An 18341-nucleotide genomic window follows, 5' to 3' on the forward strand; every position below is an offset into this window, starting at 1 on the left:
AGACTCTAGTGGACACTGGAGGAACTGCAGCTGTAAAGTTGGACATTTTAACATAGAGCTCTATGGAGACTGACTCACTGCAGGAGACAGACTCTAGTGGACACTGGAGGAACTGCAGCTGTGAAGTTGGACATTTTAACATAGAGCTCTATGGAGACTGACTCACTGCAGGAGACAGACTCTAGTGGACACTGGAGGAACTGCAGCTGTAAAGTTGGACATTTTAACATAGAGCTCTATGGAGACGGACTCACTGCAGGAGACAGACTCTAGTGGACACTGGAGGAACTGCAGCTGTAAAGTTGGACATTTTAACATAGAGCTCTATGGAGACTGACTCACTGCAGGAGACAGACTCTAGTGGACACTGGAGGAACTGCAGCTGTAAAGTTGGACATTTTAACATAGAGCTCTGTGGAGACTGACTCACTGCAGGAGACAGACTCTAGTGGACACTGGAGGAACTGCAGCTGTAAAGTTGGACATTTTAACATAGAGCTCTATGGAGACTGACTCACTGCAGGAGACAGACTCTAGTGGACTCTGGTATCATGTTTTATTTGGTCTGTACCGTGTCTATAAATGTCCCTCAATGTCGTTCGGACCTCCTGGATTTAAAGACTCTCTCTCCTCTCTCATTGTCCTGTCAGGTGTAACGGTCACCTGCAGGGTGGGACTGCAGCAGGGTCAGCAGCCGGGTCTGGTACCAGGTCTAACGGAGAGTACCGGACGTCGGGTCGTAAAGCTGAGGGGGCGTCTACGGCGGACCTCTTCAGTGAGCTGAACCTGACGGAGATCCAGAAACTCAACCAGCAGCTGATGAAGGTGAGTGTGCGTTCTGAAGAAGACAGCATGAGGGACTTTGGACACGGTCTCTTTTAGTTCTGGTCTTCAGCGTCGGCCTGGTCCATGATCCAATACGTGACGGCCTCTATGTGAAAAGCTTTGAATAATTAAGAGTAAAGCTGTGCTGACATACAGTACTCCCTCCTGTCTCTGTCTCCTCACACACACACACACACACACACACACACACACACACACACACACACACACACACACACACACACACACACACACACACACACACACACACACACACACACACACACACACACACACACACACACACACACACACACACAGGTGTAATCCCATCCCTCCCTGCTCCCAGCAGCTGCTCTGATTGGCTGAGCAGCGAGAAGAGCATATTTTTATCTCAGCTGACACGCGACACTATCGATCGTCTGAGTGCTCGCTGTCGCTGCTGCCTCGTTCTTCACTTTTACAAACACATTTCTGCAGCGCAGCACCGATTCTGAACGCCCGCTGAAAAGGTGACTTCCATCGAGATACGGCGAGAGTTCATCTTTGTGCTGTGAACGGGTTTTCCTGTCTGACGACGAGGGTCGTCTAAAGCTCCACGTGACGTCCTCAACGTCTCGTCCATATCCACAACAATATTCAGTTTCCTGTAACGTGGGAGGACGATAGAGACACTAACCAGCTGAAAGCAGAGCAGTGTCCACGTCCCCACCAAATGTAATCGATGAGCTCAAACTGAGCGGTTGTAGTGTTGACATGGAGAACATGACGCTAACATTGTTCCTGTTTTGAAATGACCTCCTCAGTGTGATCGTGTGGCAGAGAAAACACAAAGAAGAAGAAGAAGGTTTCACTTAAAGTCAAACGTCTTTTTGGACCATTTTATCCATAAAGCCTTCGTCTCATCAGTTCACAGACTGCTGACAGATGATGATGAGTGATGCTGTCCACACCTCAGAGACTCAGTCAGGTCTCCACAGAAACACATCGACGTTTAAGGAGGTGAAAACACAGAAGTTTGACCCAAAGTATAAATCCATTTCCCTTCATAGCAGTGATGTTACTGACGTGTGTGTGGTTAGCCAGCAGACGCCGTAGAGACAGGAAGTACCGTGCTCGCTCCGTGTGCACCCAGACGTTACCTGTGCCAGCTCAGCTCATCTCATTTACAGAAAGACTTTACATCTGCACACAGTCTTCTCCCGCGCTCGTGACCACATCACCCCCGTCCTTCATAAGCTCACCTACACAGCTGTGATTTAGGTTTGTACACTGGTGACTAGTAAAGCTGCTGTCCTGAAGGCTTCAGAGATAATCCAGGGATGTCAGTCTGAGTCCGGTAAACTGTACCAGACACTTGATTCAGTGCTGTTCCTTACGGTTGCTGCTGCCCCCTGCAGGTTGAACGTGAGAAAGCAGCCCTGGCATCCAGCCTGCAGGAGTCCCAGACTCAGCTCCAGCACACCCAGGGGGCCCTGACGGAGCAGCACGAGAAGGCCCTCCATCTGAGCCAGAGACTCATCACCCTCCGCCGCCTGAATCGTAGGGCGCAGCTCCACCAGGAGGCCCACAGCGGCACCACCTCCCAGCTCCACCAGGAGGCCCACAGATGCACCACCTCCCAGCTCCACCAGGAGGCCCTGATGGAGCTGGACCGGGAGGAGAGGGAGGCAGTGGAGGAGGAGGGCAAACCAGAGGAGGAGGAGAAGAGTGAGACTCTGAACAAAAGTCAGGTGTTTTCATATCAGACACCTGGTCTGGAAATCATGCAGTGTAAGTACCGTGTGGCTGTGACAGAGGTGGTGGAGCTGAAGGCAGAGGTGAGAGCACTCCACGACAGACTGGCTCAGAGCGCAGCCGGAGCAGCGGAGGAGAAGCCGAGGAGAAACAGTCTGCTCCAGAAGATGGAGAGGCAAGTGGCCTCGCTGGAGAAGAGCTGCAGGGAGGGACGGGAGAAGGTAACGCAGCGTCAGCCCTCTCTTCATAAAGACATCAGACACAGGCACTGACTTCTTCTTTCTCTCCTCTAAGATTTCCTCCCTGGAGGCGGAGTTACAGGCAGCTCAGTCAGCAGCCAATGAGAGCCAGGGGGCGTTGACCGCAGCTCAGGACGAGTTGGTGATGCTGAGTGAGGAGCTGGCCCAGCTGTACCACCACGTCTGCCTGTGCAACAACGAGACGCCCAACCGCGTCATGCTGGACTACTACAGGTCTGATCCTGCTTCCATCACACTTTATCTCAGAGGAGATATCCTGACATGCGTTCACTCACTCAGCTCCCTTCATCAGGACAGAACGTGCACTGTCCCCTCAGGTAGGAAGTCTCTGCTGTATTAAAGGATGGGGCTCACGTCTGATGCTTCACAAACACACACAACTCCTGAAAATGTCCGTGTGAAGTCGAGGTGATCAGACGGGAGAACGAGGCCGGAAATATTCCGGAAAGTTCCCCTCTGTGAGCGAGCACGAGGAGGTCCCGTGGCGTCCTGTCTCACAGGGAACGTTTCAGCCTATGGATCTGTGATCAGCTCTCTCAGGAACATCTGATCAGACATTTGGAGGAGTGCTTTTGCTTTCATATATTTGCAGTCAAGATACAAGAAAAACATCAAACAGTCTCTGACGCTGTTATTCTGTGTTGACCTGCAGATGTTAGCAAACTGCTCCAATCTTTGTTCTGTCAGATGAGTGTTATGTTTGTACATGGTCCCTGACAACTAAACATGGTAGGCTTGATAAGCGTACTTCAGATGATGAAACAGGATGTTGCTGGCAGAGACTGCAGCTCCAGGTTAAAGGGTCTCCTTCCTTCTGTTTGTTCCAGACAGGGCCGAGGGCTCCGAGGCCTCAGCGCCAGTCTTAAAGCCATGTCTTCAGACAACAGCAAAGTTCTCCTCACACCTCGCCTCGCCCGCCGATTGGCCGCTGTCGCCTCCACAACGTTGACTCCCACGGAGTCCCGGAGCCCCTCGGAGTCTCCGTCGAGGGAGCCCCTGTCGAGGGAGGGGGGCAAAGAGGAGAGGGAGGGGGACAGGGAGAGCCTCCAGGTTCCCTCTGAGCAGAGCCTGCCTCCATCCCGCTCACCCAGCATCAGTGCCTCTTCTTCATCGTCATCGTCATCCTCACCTGCCCTGGAGCCCCCCGGTGAGCTGCGCAGGGAGCCAATGAACATCTACAACCTCAACGCCATCATCAGAGACCAGGTAGCACACAGACTGTCCTCATGTCCCTCCTCTGGCGTGTCCTCCTCACTGGCCTGCTTCTCACCTCACCTGCTCTCGTCTTTTCTCTCCACCAGGTGAAGCACCTCCAGCGGGCCGTGGACCGCTCTCTGCTGCTGTCCCGGCAGAGAGCCGCGGCTCGAGAACTGGCTCCTCTCCTGGACAAAGACAAGGAGAGCTGCCTGGAGGAGATCCTGAAGCTCAAGTCTCTGCTGAGCACCAAGAGAGAGCAGATCGCCACGCTCAGACTGGTGCTAAAGGCCAACAAACAGGTGACGAGCATCAGGTGCTCATACTGAGCGAAGGAGAGCGGCAGCTGTTAAAAACTGTCTGTGGAGGAAATGACCAACCCGACATTTGAAAACAGTTTGTGATTTGTGTGTTCATCCAGACAGCAGAGGGAGCTCTGGCCAACCTGAAGAGCAAGTACGACTCGGAGAAGTCGATGGTGACCGACACCATGATGAAGCTGAGGAACGAGCTGAAGGCCCTGAAGGAGGACGCCGCCACTTTCTCGTCTCTGCGGGCGATGTTCGCCACAAGGTCAGAGATCATCTAACTATGACTTAGACAGCATTGTGATGCCAGAGCTAGTAGTCATTGTCAAACCCTACGAGCAGCTCCTGACTGTCTTAGTAAAACACCAAACACTGGAGGTGATAAGTGCCTTGCTCATGTAGCTGTCATGGCTGGCGATCACGTTGTGTGTTGTCATGGCCTGGTGTAAGCTAACCACACTGACGGGCTCACCGAGGGTAAAGGGAGCGCATCCTCATGCTGCATGGTGCTGCAGTAGCTACTGCCTCATTGTATAAAAGGTTGCTGGTTTGAATCCCCAGGCAGACAGGGAGCCTTTCTGTGTGCATGTGAACTCTGGCTTCATCTCCCAGTCCAAAGACATGCCAACCCTAACCCTCGAACTCCGAACGTAGGCGTGAGTGTGAATGGATGTTACTGCTTCTCGTCGAATGACAGCGGTGGTTGGCGTCATAGATAATAGATGGATGGTTGTGTTCCCAGACTTTCAGATAAAAACTATGTTAAACAGACATGATATCGATCTTCTCACCTAAGGAAAAAGGAAACACACATACCTCCCAACAAACAGTTTGACTTGATCTTCACGGTCTCATCTCAACGTTTGTCTAGACCAGTGTTGGAGCGCTCTTTTTCTTCTTCCTCCCCTCGGCTCACGCCTTGTTCTGTCCTCAGGTGTGACGAGTATGTGACCCAGCTGGATGAGATGCAGAGGCAGCTGGCTGCGGCGGAGGATGAGAAGAAGACTCTGAACTCCCTCCTGCGGATGGCCATCCAGCAGAAACTGGCCCTCACGCAGCGTCTGGAGGATCTGGCCTTCGATCAAGAGCAGACCCACCGCACCCGTGGAAGCCGGCTGACCCGCAGGAAGACCAGCACCCCCAAAGTAAGTCACCCTGCTTCGGCTTCGGCATCCGACCCAACCCAAGGGTCCACTTCAGCTTTGGCCCCCGTCAGCCTGTCACTTTCCAGCCTTACTAGTCCTACTTCAATCCTCGATGACCCCACGGCGCCCCTCAGCCCGTCTATGGTCAGTGCGGCTGCTGCAGCTCTGGCCTCAGCCCTCGCCGCCCCCTCTTCGCACTTACCCCCTCGTAGTCCTTCGTCACAAGCAGTCGCTTCATTGGCTGGTCCTCTTTCGCAAGAGAGCCCTCCATCTTTAGAGGCCCCCTCCTCTACCTCAGCACGGACCCAGCCCTCAACCCCGATGAAGCTGGCTCACTCGCAGTGGACCCTGGGCGTGCGGACGTTTGTGGTCGACTCCCACAGTTATAGCGTCAACATCTCCCCCACTCCCCCCCATAGCTCGAGCATCTCCAGACAATACACCCCCGACACTCACGCTTCCCCGCCATCCTCCTCCTCCACCGCCCCAAGGCCCTCCCAGCCAGGATCCGCCCCCTCCTCTCCCTATCGATCCCCCCTTCTGGGGCTCAGGCGCTCCACATGGAACCCCTCAGCCCGAACTCGGCCCTTGTCCACTCTGTCTCGCTCTTCTGCTTTCCATGCTCCCTCCTCGTCCTCACCTTACTCCTCCTCGCCCTTCCCTTCCTCCCCCCACTACTCCTCCTCTGGTTTGACCCCCTCCAGCTCCTACCTCGCATCAAGCTCCTCCTCCTCCTACGCACACTCCTCCCACTACACACCCCTCTACCCCAGATATTACAGTTCTTACCGGCCCCGACGCTAACTGTCCACCAGGCTCCTTATCGACACCAAAAACTGGAACGCACGCCGTTTCTCTCCCCGGAGAGAGTAGCGGCTCACAGAGAGGAGGACACAGTGGTTTCCTGTTTCCAGTGCCTAAGCTTTGGCCGATGGGTTCTGAATGTTCAGTGACTTTGCTCAGGGATTTGACATGAGGAGCACAAGCAGCCCTGCCTTCCTTTAATTCTGAGGCTGCTGATTGGTCCGCAGGAGGACGTTAATAGAGACTTTTTACTGAGAGTTTTTAGACTTTAGGTTCTTCAGGTGGAGATAACACATGCATGAAGTCAGTCAGTCAGACGTTGACTCTGGGCGGACACTTTCATCACACCTTTAATTTGTTTCTTCTGTATTTGCTGTGATGTCCACTCACTCACTGAACACACAAACACTGTAAACCACGCACACACAAAGCACTTCTCTTTCTGCTAAAGGGATCAGTATGACTCAAACAGACAGGGCTTAGACCTGTTTGGGTTGTCATTATACCACAATATTAAACATTAATAGGATAACAGTAAAAAGTCCTGTAGCCAGTCGTGGGTCATTTGAGGGTTTAAATCTTCTGCTGCACATTGTCTCTTCATCGCATTAAAACATCTGGCTCCAGTCGATCTGGAGTTTCTGGACTGTCCTTGTGCATTGAGACGTCTGTTGACCTCGAGTTTCTTTGGCACTTTGGATGATAGAAGACAGGGTACGGCACCCGTCTTTGTGAAAGGTGCTTTGTCGTTAGCCCAACCCTCGTAGTGATTGTAGCACACACCGGGCCGAGCTCGTGCACTTTAGAATCCATGAAGTTTGCAGAAGTTGTTGGACGCTCTTCAACTTCAGAGATATTAGAGTCTCTGTATTCAGGCTGACATGTTTGAAGCATACTGACTCCTTTGGTTTCACTCTGACACATAAAACCTTTTTATAATGAGACGGCTGTGTGGAGGCTGAGGCCCAATCCCAATTCTACTGCTTGGCCCTCTTAGTTCTGGAGTGTCCTGGATCCGATCGTGGTCCGTATCAACAGAGGAGTAGAAAATCAAGTTCTATTGGTATAGTGAAGGGAGAGATCTAATACAGTCAAAATACTGTGTTGTCTTCACAGTCAAATTGTAAGAAGTTGGCCTGATTTTTTCTCGGCTTCTTTGTCCACACTTATATTCGTCGTCCATGTTGGGATTTACTTCAACCCTTCCTCTTGGAGCGTCTTAAACTCTCCCGTTGGGGATCTCTCAGAGACGACCTCCGATTCGTTGCTCAGTGCTCTATGGAGGACCAAGGGCTGGAATTGGGATTAGACCCTGGGAGTGCCGGACTGGTCTTTGGTAGATTCTGTATTTACTGTCATGGTAGAGCACAAAAGGTATTTGTTTGATCACCTCAATGAGTATCCCTCATTTTTTGTCCAGGGTGGCGTCTGTCAGCTCGACCTTAAGCGAGTTTAACCATCTGTAGGTCAACCCGTTGGTTTGTTCCTGTATAGTCATGTACACAGTTATGCATGCTCCTTTACTGCACACTTCTTTCTCCCTTCAAGATAAAAACTATCACATATCAGTCCCGGCTGTATGAAGGGAGGGTGACGGAGGGAGGGAGGCAGGTGGCGAGCACTCACATATGACCGCTTTAAGATCAGCAGAATCTCAAAGTCAGTCCATCGGTAACCAACGTGACTGAGAGAAAGACCGGGCGATCAAATCAGATTTCAGACCGTACGAAAAATTTAAATTCAGTAAGGAACCGTTTACTAAAACTGGAGATTTTACTCTTCAAAGAAGTGATTCGAGAAAGTACAGCCACATTACTTTGTGAATAATGAATGTAAAGACAGGAAGAGAGGGGACTATTGGGACTCTCCTTTGTGGCCTATGAGAGAGCTGTAAACCCACCATGTAGCACCATCACTGTTCCAATGTGTGCAGGATATGTGAACACTCAGGGAACCTGACGAACCTCGTTCACCCTGGGATAAGTCCACAACCAAAGCAACACATGGATGCTCTCCAAACAGAGAAAACAGATCTCAGTACAGCTAACATTTCACATTTAGCTGAAATGCTAAGAGTATGCTAGTTTTAGATCTGACCCAGAGTCACATGAGATCAGCTGCTTTAGAGACGAGTTTGAACCTGCTGCTCCCGAGTCTTCATCGCACACATCAGGAACTTCAAAATGCAAAATTGGAAAACTTGTCCTGAAATGTCTTTAAGTAGATGTCCACCATCTCATCCTAATACTTCAGCACACTGTGTCTGTGTGCCTTATAAACAAAGCCTGCCTCCATCAGAGACTGTGTCCTTTATTTTCCATTCCCCATCCTGCACCACAGGCTAAACTGGGTTTTGTGTGTCCTTATGTGTGGCTTGGATCCCTTTCAGACAGGAGGATAATGAGGTATAAGTGGATTTATCTTAGTCCGGCTGCTGCCCAGAACACAGACTGGATCAGTCCCTCTTCACCTTTATTTATGTACAACCTTCCTTTTCCACTTTGCATCACTGGATCTGTACTCACTGTGTTTATTCTTGGTGTTCTGAGGCTGTAACGTGACGGTGGACTTTGGTCCCACTCTATATGGATGCAATCTCTTGACTGTATTTTTACATTATGGGGCGAAACTCATTTGACAGGCACCGATAGGTCTCAGATGGACGGGCCTAAAGTTTGTAAATGTGAGCAGAGGGAAAGTCAGTGTTGGTCTTCACATTTACTCAGCTCAGCTTATAAACCTGGACTTGATGTGTATTTGAATCAGATCAGTTTGCAGGAAAATTCTTAACCTTCACTATGAACCAAACTTTTACTCACTTACTTTACTGCTGTCCAGTTTCTGAATGGTGACATATATTTTTTCTTCCTCTTAAAAACTGGTTTGCATTTATTGCCCCTAATTTGAAGATGTTCCCGACTGGCCCTCTACAACTTTCTCGAGTCCCCGTCTGAGCATGGAGTCCCTGAGAAGCGAGTGGGTTTGATAACAGAATAAAATGTTGAAATTAAAAATATGTCAAAAAAGAAATAATCATAAACTCAGATTTGACTAAATAACGTCTCAGCTGTAAGTGTTACTGAGCACCACAGGTGTCCTGAGTGCTGCCCCCTGGTGGCTGGATGATTCATTACATCTGGAATAAGATCCATGACATCCACACACGTGATGACATCATCGTAACGTTTCTCCTGATACAAATGTTATGAGCAACACGCTGACTTAGATCGCTACGCTCCAGAATATAACATCACTTATATTGTTGTCACCTAATGGTTGCTGTGAGGCGTTCAAAGACACAATTTAGAGGAAAATAAATAGCTTGGGAAGAAGGAAAAATACTTTCATTTAAAAAATGGTCAGCAGCAACATTTTGGTCTATTAATGACAAACGTAAACACAACTATGGAGGGTTGGAGTTTAATAAAGGAAGTTCTGATCGATCTGGTGTTTTTCTCTGATTTGGTTCAAATGGGGTTTTTTACAGACCTCAGTCTCTCCTGTCACTGTGAAGAAAGAGCAACCGATGTAATTGGTTCACATTTGGACAGACTTTTTAAGTGTATAGTTCGACTAACTGGACAGAACCGTTGAAGCATTTTCAAAGTGCACCAAAGAAAATAAAGGAAAAACCATTTTGTGTGGGTGTTACCCGTTTTCTGGCAGAAGCAGGAAACCAGTTTGAACTCCTCTCTGTGACTCGCTTGCTCTTTCCAAATTACTCTCCGACAGCGTGACACACTCACACACCTCCCCGCTCCCCTGCAAACAGGCCGACGACGCTAAAGTCACGATTAGGTGAAAAATGTAACCGATGTAGAGAGATAACCGGAAGTCTGTCAAATGTTGGTTTCTGCCCCATCTTACTCAGTTTCATGTTGTCTCAGAGAGATCTCTGCCCTCTGATGGGGCCCAAAGAAAAACATCCAACACATGTTAGCATTTTAGCTTAGCCAGGCTAAGGTGAAGGCAGGTGCCTTCACCTTAGCCTGGCGAAGCCTTGAAGAAAATGTTGATGAAATGTTTCTAAGAATCCCTGACAGCTTGAACAAAGGGTTGAATGTGAATGGTGTAATGTCATTGTGTTTAATGGTCATGCTCACCAACATTAAAATGAAGACTGTATTCATTTCACCAAACCGACAAAAATGTTGAGACAAAATGTTGAATTAGCAGAGAGCAGTCTGATCTGTGGGGGTTTGTTTGAACGCTGGCTCTCTTACGTGACCCGGACAGCTTCGTGTAAACCTCTTTTTAAAAGGCAGCTACACTAACTAGACCACCGACACTCATTCGTACTGGGAGGGTTTAGAAGCCACGCAGAGAAAACTAAAGTGTTCACGCTCACCTCCTGGGGTGTTGGGCTCCTCTCCTGGTCAGTGGAGTGAAGTCAGGATGGTTCTCTGCAGCAGGCCAGGGTTGACACCATGCTGGAGGTTGTAAGAGAAAGGGGAGGGGGCTCTCTGAGGGGGAAGTGGCACAGAAGGACATGATGAAATGAATATCTCTGCTGATAGATAATAAGCTGTACTGTAGAGGTTTATAGTCACAGGTTTATCTCTTCACATGCTGAGCAGGTAAATGGCCTTTAATCAGTGATTAGATGCACCTGTGCAGGTAACAGAGTCAGATCCACTCACCATGCAGCCTCACTTTGACCTGAAGAAAGTCCACGTTTTAAAATGTCTGCTGAAATCTTGTTCAGCTCGACTATGATTCAATAAGAATATTATTCATGTCGTGTTTGGAGAACTTTTTCTCCTCAGCTTGAGAAAAGGACCAATCAGAGAGCTGCTCTCTTCCTGTGTGATCATGAAGGAAACCTGCTGTGTTGAAGCTTCTCTGACAACAATGCAGCAGCCAGTATGTCCTCCTTCTAACTTTAGATTCTGCTCCTGAATGCTCTGGATCTGATTGGACCAGAGAAGGTAGGCGGGGCTTTGAAGGCCGTTTTGGACGCCCCTGGGTTTGCCAGATATGAGAGCAGTTATCAGGTGAACAGGTGTTGCAGCGATGGAAGCGGGCAGTGGAACTGCTTCAGATAGAAGTGATTGTACCCGAGCTAAAAAGCCTCTGCATGTTTCATAAGCTCCAGCAGCAGAAAGCTGCTCAAACTAGGATCAATGTTGGAGATGAAACATGGAGAGAGGTTAGAACGCAGAAAGCTTTACAGACCCATGCAGAGCTGGCTAAACACTGAAGCTACAGTGTCCACCACATGCAGAGCTGGCTAAACACTGAAGCTACAGTGTCCACCACATGCAGAGCTGGCTAAACACTGAAGCTACAGTGTCCACCACATGCAGAGCTGGCTAAACACTGAAGCTACAGTGTCCACCACATGCAGAGCTGGCTAAACACTGAAGCTACAGTGTCCACCACATGCAGAGCTGGCTAAACACTGAAGCTACAGTGTCCACCACATGCAGAGCTGGATAAACACTGAAGCTACAGTGTCCACCACATGCAGAGCTGGCTAAACACTGAAGCTACAGTGTCCACCACATGCAGAGCTGGCTAAACACTGAAGCTACAGTGTCCACCACATGCAGAGCTGGCTAAACACTGAAGCTACAGTGTCCACCACATGCAGAGCTGGCTAAACACTGAAGCTACAGTGTCCACCACATGCAGAGCTGGCTAAACACTGAAGCTACAGTGTCCACCACATGCAGAGCTGGATAAACACTGAAGCTACAGTGTCCACCACATGCAGAGCTGGCTAAACACTGAAGCTACAGTGTCCACCACATGCAGAGCTGGCTAAACACTGAAGCTACAGTGAGAGAGGTTAGAACGCAGAAAGCTTTACAGACCCATGCAGACTGAGAGTCCTGGTGATCTCATAAAGACTAAAGGCGACTAACAGGTTTATGTTAAATCAAATTAAATGAACAGAAATGAAACTCTGATTGATTATTGGACATTTTAAACACATCAGTAGTTGAATTGATGGACAGCCGATGACGCAAACATTGACTTTTCTCTGCAGGGCTGAACACGCCCACTTCCTGACTTTATGATCAATTCATTTTAATAGAAATGATCGACTCCTGTCACTGCATCACTTTGCAATATACTGATACGTATCATATATCATGGCGATCAAAGCTTTATCTCTGCTAGCTTACTGTACGCAGCAGCTCTGAGCTAACAGCCTGCAGACTGTTATCATCTCACTGAATGCCTGTTTGAACACTTTCAATGCACGTGTACATATCAAGTATTTTAAAGCTTTAACTGTACAGTGTTCTGTTCATATAAACTGTAAATACTGATACATTCATGCTTTGTTTGTTGTTGTTTATTCATTCTACTAAAGGGATGTTATCTAGTCTTATCTAACACAACAAAGGTTAAAAAAGAGGAAGAACAAAGCTACTCTTTATCTTTACATCCTAACCCAAACCTGGCTGCTGTGACGGTAAGTGTCCAGTCTGTCACTTCTTTCCTTTGCTCATGCTTTCTGTGTTTCAGTCCGAGCTGTGTGTGTGTGTGTGTGTGTGTGTGTGTGTGTGTGTGTGTGTGTGTGTGTGTGTCTAACAGTGTCAGTCTCTTGCAGATCGTCAGTAGCCTTCTGCCACAGTGCCGCTCCTCGTTCCCTCCTCACAGCTGAAGGTTTGAGGCTCCTCAGCTGCTCTCTCAGGTGAAAGAGACAGACTGTGTGATTCTCCCCTCAGGCCTCATGTCCTCATTTTAATACACTTTTAGATCAAACTCACCCAGATCTGAAAAGAGTCCTTCAAAACAACGTTCTGGGAGGGATTTCAGATTTCAGTCCCCCCCCCCCCGTGAGCTCGTAGCTTCACACTGCATGTCGATTTACTCATGTATGCATGACTGGGATCTAAACACACTTTCTCTCCTCAGCAGCATGTCGACCCCTGGAGGTTCACCCAGCAGACGCCCACCATGAGTGCCTCCTGTCTGGACTCAACGACACCCGACACTCTGTGACACCGCCCACCCTGAAACCTCCCACGATGCCTCCACGCAGAGTGCCTGGCTCACACCTTCTCTGGAGATCTTCTCCCACATGAGCGACTGCCAGCAGAGCCTCATGACCTCACAGAGCGACCTGCAGACTCATCCTTCATCATTACCCTTTGAGTCATTGAAATCATATTCAATCCTGTTTTCTGCCACACTGAGTGCTTACTGTGTGTGTAACTGTATCACTGCAGGAGTTTATCACCGTGCTAGTATGCTAACCTTCTTGTGCATGTGCAGCTGTGTAGGCTGATGCTTCAATCATGACTGCTTCCTGTAGCTCACTCATAAAGTCATTGTTTTCAGTGTTCACTCGTACTATTCATGCATGTCAAGTCTGCTTTCAAAAATGAGAAAGATCTCCTGTAAGAAAAGCACAAACTGAAGCCATGCATTCCAGAAACTTCTTGTGTGTGCGTGTGTGTGTGTGTGTGTGTGAGTGTGAGTGTGTGTGTGTGTGTGTGTGAGTGTGTGTGTGTGTGTGTGTGTGTGTGTGTGAGTGTGAGTGTGAGTGTGAGTGTGAGTGTGTGTGTGTGTGTGTGTGTGTGTGTGTGTGTGTGTGTGTGTGTGTGTGTGTGGAGCTCTGGAGTGAAACTCATCATGTGGTCTTTGTGGAGGTGATGTGGTGACAGGCAGCCTCTCCTGTGATGTAAACTTCATCTTTACACAAACGCAGCGCTCAACAAACTGCCAACAAGACGGACAGACGAGCTGGACTCACAGAGCGACGCCCACTCTGCACAGGAAGTGAAGCTTCACGACCTCTGACCTGCTGTTTGTTCTGCACCACACTCAGACATGAAGAGGACATGTGACGCGTCCTGGAGGAACAGGCTTCAGCAGCACAGAGACGTTTGGGACTTTTTATTCCCCCGGGTCGGTCCGACTGTCCCGTGAGGATTCTGTTAGTTGCTTGGTCCAAAATGAAACCTGAAGAAGATGAATCAGCATAAAAAAGCAATATTGTTGTCAAACTGAAATAAACGACTGACATTAAGTTTGCTTTGTTGTTTTTTTTAAATCTTGTGAAGAAAGTCAACGTGTTTGATTTAAAATGGGAGATTTAAGGGATGGAAGGAATTCTTCCTCTTCTTTCTTTACAGCTTTTTAAACTCGGCAAAACCCACCAAAATTGGCTCCCTCCATAAATCTGATTGGTCACCATAGAAACCACCCCAAAGATCATTTCCTGTGATAGGCTCAGGTTTTTTTTAAAGGCTGTGAGTTTCTTCCCCCCCCCCCCTTCAGAAGTCAGTCTAAAAAGTCTGGACACGCCCCCCCAAAACATCAGCTTTATCAAAATGGCTCCACAGTGACCCCCCATGCTTTCAGGAGGATCTGACCTGCATGATATTTTATATGCTCGTGTAACATGCACCCCAACTCTAACAGGAAGTCACCATTTGGATTTGGATTTCAAATTAAAAGGCTTGTTTTTTGGTACTATCAGGGTTAGTCTTTGAAGAGACTCCTTGCTGGTGTTTCAGTGTTCTTCTTCTCGTGCTGGAGAGTAACAGCGAGGGTGCAAACGTAGCTCTCATTAAATCCTTTTATTAAAGTAGGACTGAAGTATGCAGCGTGTTTGACTCCTTCCCTGTTCCTCACTCATGGTTAGTGTTTTATTAAAGGGATATGTTGTATTAGTGTTTAAAGCCTTACCTTCATGAACTGAGAATCACTTAAACACATTTTACAGCATTTTGTTTTTCTGTTGTTTTCACGTTGAGTTAATCTGTTTCACCTCATTCAAATCAAACAACGATGATTGATTATGACTTATAAGCAGATTCTCTGATCGTACGTGCAACATCACGGTTTCTGTAGCTCCATAGTTTCCTCCTTTTAACCACCAGAGGGCGCACATGTATAAGGATTAGAGACCACCAGCAGGAGAAAGGTCAGTGTGTGATGTCATCAGGTGGCTGTCTGAGAGTTTGTCAAAGTGAAATGAGACATTCAAAGACGCAGCAGAGTCCTTCTCACATCACTGAGACTACAGGGAGACACTGAGGAGCCCGATATCTACGGGAGGTTAATCATGATTAACTCCTTCATGCTTTCGAGTATAAATACATTATTTGGGGTAGAGGGAGCGTTTCTTGTTTCATTAAGTTCTGCAGAAATGCCAGTGAACAGGAAACATGAAAAGGAGGAGCAGCTTCTGTCTGACTCTCAGCCTGAATGTTGTTCACAGAAAAATTAGACAGAAATGAATTCAGAAATTTAGAAGCTTTTAGCATCCATCCCTCTGTTTGTGTTATTGTTGCAGTGGTGATAAAATGTTGAAATAATGAAAGTAGTGGTGCATGAATAATTCATGTCATGAATAAAATAGATTTCCAAGAAAAGTGTCTGCAGTGATGTTTCCATGAGAGGATCTGTTTATGTGGATGTCTCTCCATCATGTCGCTCAGTGATGTCATGTAATGATGCTCGGAGGAAGAATATGGACGTTTCTGTCGTCCCATTGTTCCACCTTTACAAAACAAATATCAGAATTTAAATGCATATGTGCAAAATGTGTAAACCTTAATGATCTCTGTATGCACTGAGATGGTAAAAACCATAAAGCTCACATCTCCTCCTCTTCAGGTGAAGATAGATTCAAGCAGGTGAAATCAGTGTCCTCGCTCCTCTTCATCATGTGTGTGAAGTGTGTTGTTGTAAATCCACTCTGATCCTGTATTTGATCATGTCTATAAACCCCTCTATTTCAGCCCTGCTCAGAACAGGCTGTTTCTGTGTCTGTAGCTTTAAATATGTAAATGAGCTGTGTCTGACCACGCCCCCTCTCTGCTCAGAACAGGCTGTTTCTGTGTCTGTAGCTTTAAATATGTAAATGAGCTGTGTCTGCGGCAAAATGAGGGCTGGACTCACGACCATTCAACACTACTAGCATGTTTCTAATGATACACAGCTTCATGTAAATGGGTGAAGTGTCCCTTTAAAGCTTGTGGTGAAAAAGCAGTAAGGCTCCTCTTTGTTATCTGTCATCAGTCCCATTACTCTTGTGTCTTTAATAATGTAGAGTTGGTCTAAAAGCACAGCTCTGTGGTCCAACCTTAAAGACTTGTTTTGTTTTCTTTCACTGATGAGGTGACGAAGTTTCTTTCATATAGTTCCTTAAATAAACTCTCTAAAACCGTGTGGATGAAGAAGTGTTTAATTCCAGGACTGACACTTTAAAAGATGTTTCCTCTGTGCTGCGACATCCATCCAAACGTTGTCCACGTCCACACGGCTGCTTCCTGCGCTCCACTGGAAGGAAACTGAAAACATCCAACTGTGAAGCAGCTCTGAACCCCCTCAGCAGTGACTAAGAGCAGCAGACTGTGTACACTAAAAGCTTTTTGTAAAATGTCACAGCAATTTTAAAAATGTCAAAGCAATCCCTCAAACATGGCACGCAGGTGTGGCGTGCTGTGATGGATGACTGGGAGGAAGCTGGTTTCTTTGCTCCAACAAGTAAAAAGTGATGTGGGATTAAAATCCCGGGAGTGTCAGTGATCCCAGAGCCTGGTGTTCCTGTTCTCTCAGAGGATGGGATGCAGGAGGAATAGTTTGGTAATAAACTGTGTCGGTGTTGCTGCGAGCTGAGCGGCCTGTGAGGGGAGGCCTGCAGACGGTGATTGATCGTCTCAATCGACCTGCTCCAGACAGTCTCCATTACGGCTCTACGTGAGGAGACTGCGCTCGGCCCTCTGGGACGAAGCTCCACGCTCGCCGTCACCCTGCACACCTCTGTCACAGCCATCTGCAAACATCTGTCAAGCGAGGGGGGGGGGGGGGGGCAGAGGTGACCAGCAGCTTCTGTTTGTCCAGTTCTCTTCTTCTTCTTTTGAAACCTAAATTCTTGCTCATTAATTGATTACAATCCTCTGAACATGTCAGGTACTGTCTCACACATGCCTACAGAGGAGTTCTTTATAACTGTGTTTGCACTTCATGGTGTCAAATTACAAGCAAAAAAACCCTTTCATGGAACATCACACTCTGCAGTCATCCGCCTCCTTAGATTTCTCCACCATGTATTTCCTCCAGAGAACGTCCCACGCCATCGCAACCGCCAAGGATATCTCATGTGTGGAGGACGTGTGTGAAGGAGACTCAGCAGAGGCAGACTTGTGAATTCTCTTCAAGTATTCAAGAGTGGAAGATTCATCAAAGGTGTTCCAAACTGCTTTATGCTACGTTAAGCTAACTAGCTCGAGCTCTGTGTTTGAGACACTCCTGTGATTCTGATGTAAATCTTCTCCTGACTCTCCTGAAGCCTTGTGCTAGAAAAAAAAGAAGTTAAACTTTTTCACAACTTGACAACTCAAAGAACACAAGTGAACCTCTTTTTTAACATGTTTGCACTGTTGGGGAAGGTCTGTGAAACCTTTGCTTTACTTTATATGTGATGATGAAGAGCCTGTCTTCATCTGCAGGTGCAGAAACACTCTCCCCTCTGTTCATCTGTGTGAGGCTAACAGCCTCCAATCCTCTGAATGCATTAAAACAAGTCAGCCGAAATTCATGCATTAAATTTTAAATTGAATTAATGGGCGGCTCCAGTAAAACTTTTAATAGCCTATCCGATAAGAGGGATGGAGCTGTGGGACCTTCATTAAAGGGGAGTTAAAGGGACGGCTCGGCCGGGGACAGTCGGACCCCAGGGAGCTGATAATGTGTGTGCTCAGAGGAGGCCCGAGGAGGAGACGCAAAGGTCAATAAAAACTCTGTGAAGAGGGTCAGGACACAGACCTCAGACCTGACTCACTGCAGGAGACAGACTCTAGTGGACACTGGAGGAACTGCAGCTGTAAAGTTGGACATTTTAACATAGAGCTCTATGGAGACTGACTCACTGCTGGAGACAGACTCTAGTGGACACTGGAGGAACTGCAGCTGTAAAGTTGGACATTTAACATAGAGCTCTATGGAGACTGACTCACTGCAGGAGACAGACTCTAGTGGACACTGGAGGAACTGCAGGGTTGTTGTGTTAAAGAGTCCATTAGTATTATGTAATTCCACACATTCAGTGATGAAGCACTCAGGTGAAGTCAGACATGGGTCACATGACTCTCTCTCTC

General features: G+C 47.8%; 1 protein-coding gene across 2 annotated transcripts in view; it reads left to right on the forward strand.

Annotated features, from left to right (window-relative positions):
* LOC306818023 (protein bicaudal D homolog 1-like) overlaps positions 1–13835 on the forward strand; it is a 36401-nt gene extending 22566 nt beyond the window's left edge. The window contains exons 5-13 of one of the 2 annotated variants that reach the window (XM_079335360.1): positions 651–825; positions 2226–2783; positions 2857–3035; positions 3650–4028; positions 4124–4318; positions 4438–4589; positions 5259–5469; positions 12836–12919; positions 13147–13835. In XM_079335360.1, coding sequence (XP_079191486.1) covers positions 651–825; positions 2226–2783; positions 2857–3035; positions 3650–4028; positions 4124–4318; positions 4438–4589; positions 5259–5469; positions 12836–12889 — 1903 coding nt within the window. In that variant the 3' untranslated portion in view covers positions 12890–12919; positions 13147–13835. Of the gene's footprint in view, positions 1–650; positions 826–2225; positions 2784–2856; positions 3036–3649; positions 4029–4123; positions 4319–4437; positions 4590–5258; positions 6738–12835; positions 12920–13146 lie in introns of those variants that run through there. The other variant, XM_079335359.1, reaches the window with a different exon arrangement.
* The last annotated feature ends 4506 nt before the right edge of the window (positions 13836–18341 follow it).

Source organism: Symphodus melops, assembly GCF_947650265.1.
Source record: "Symphodus melops genome assembly, chromosome: 22".
NCBI lineage: Eukaryota > Metazoa > Chordata > Actinopteri > Labriformes > Labridae > Symphodus > Symphodus melops.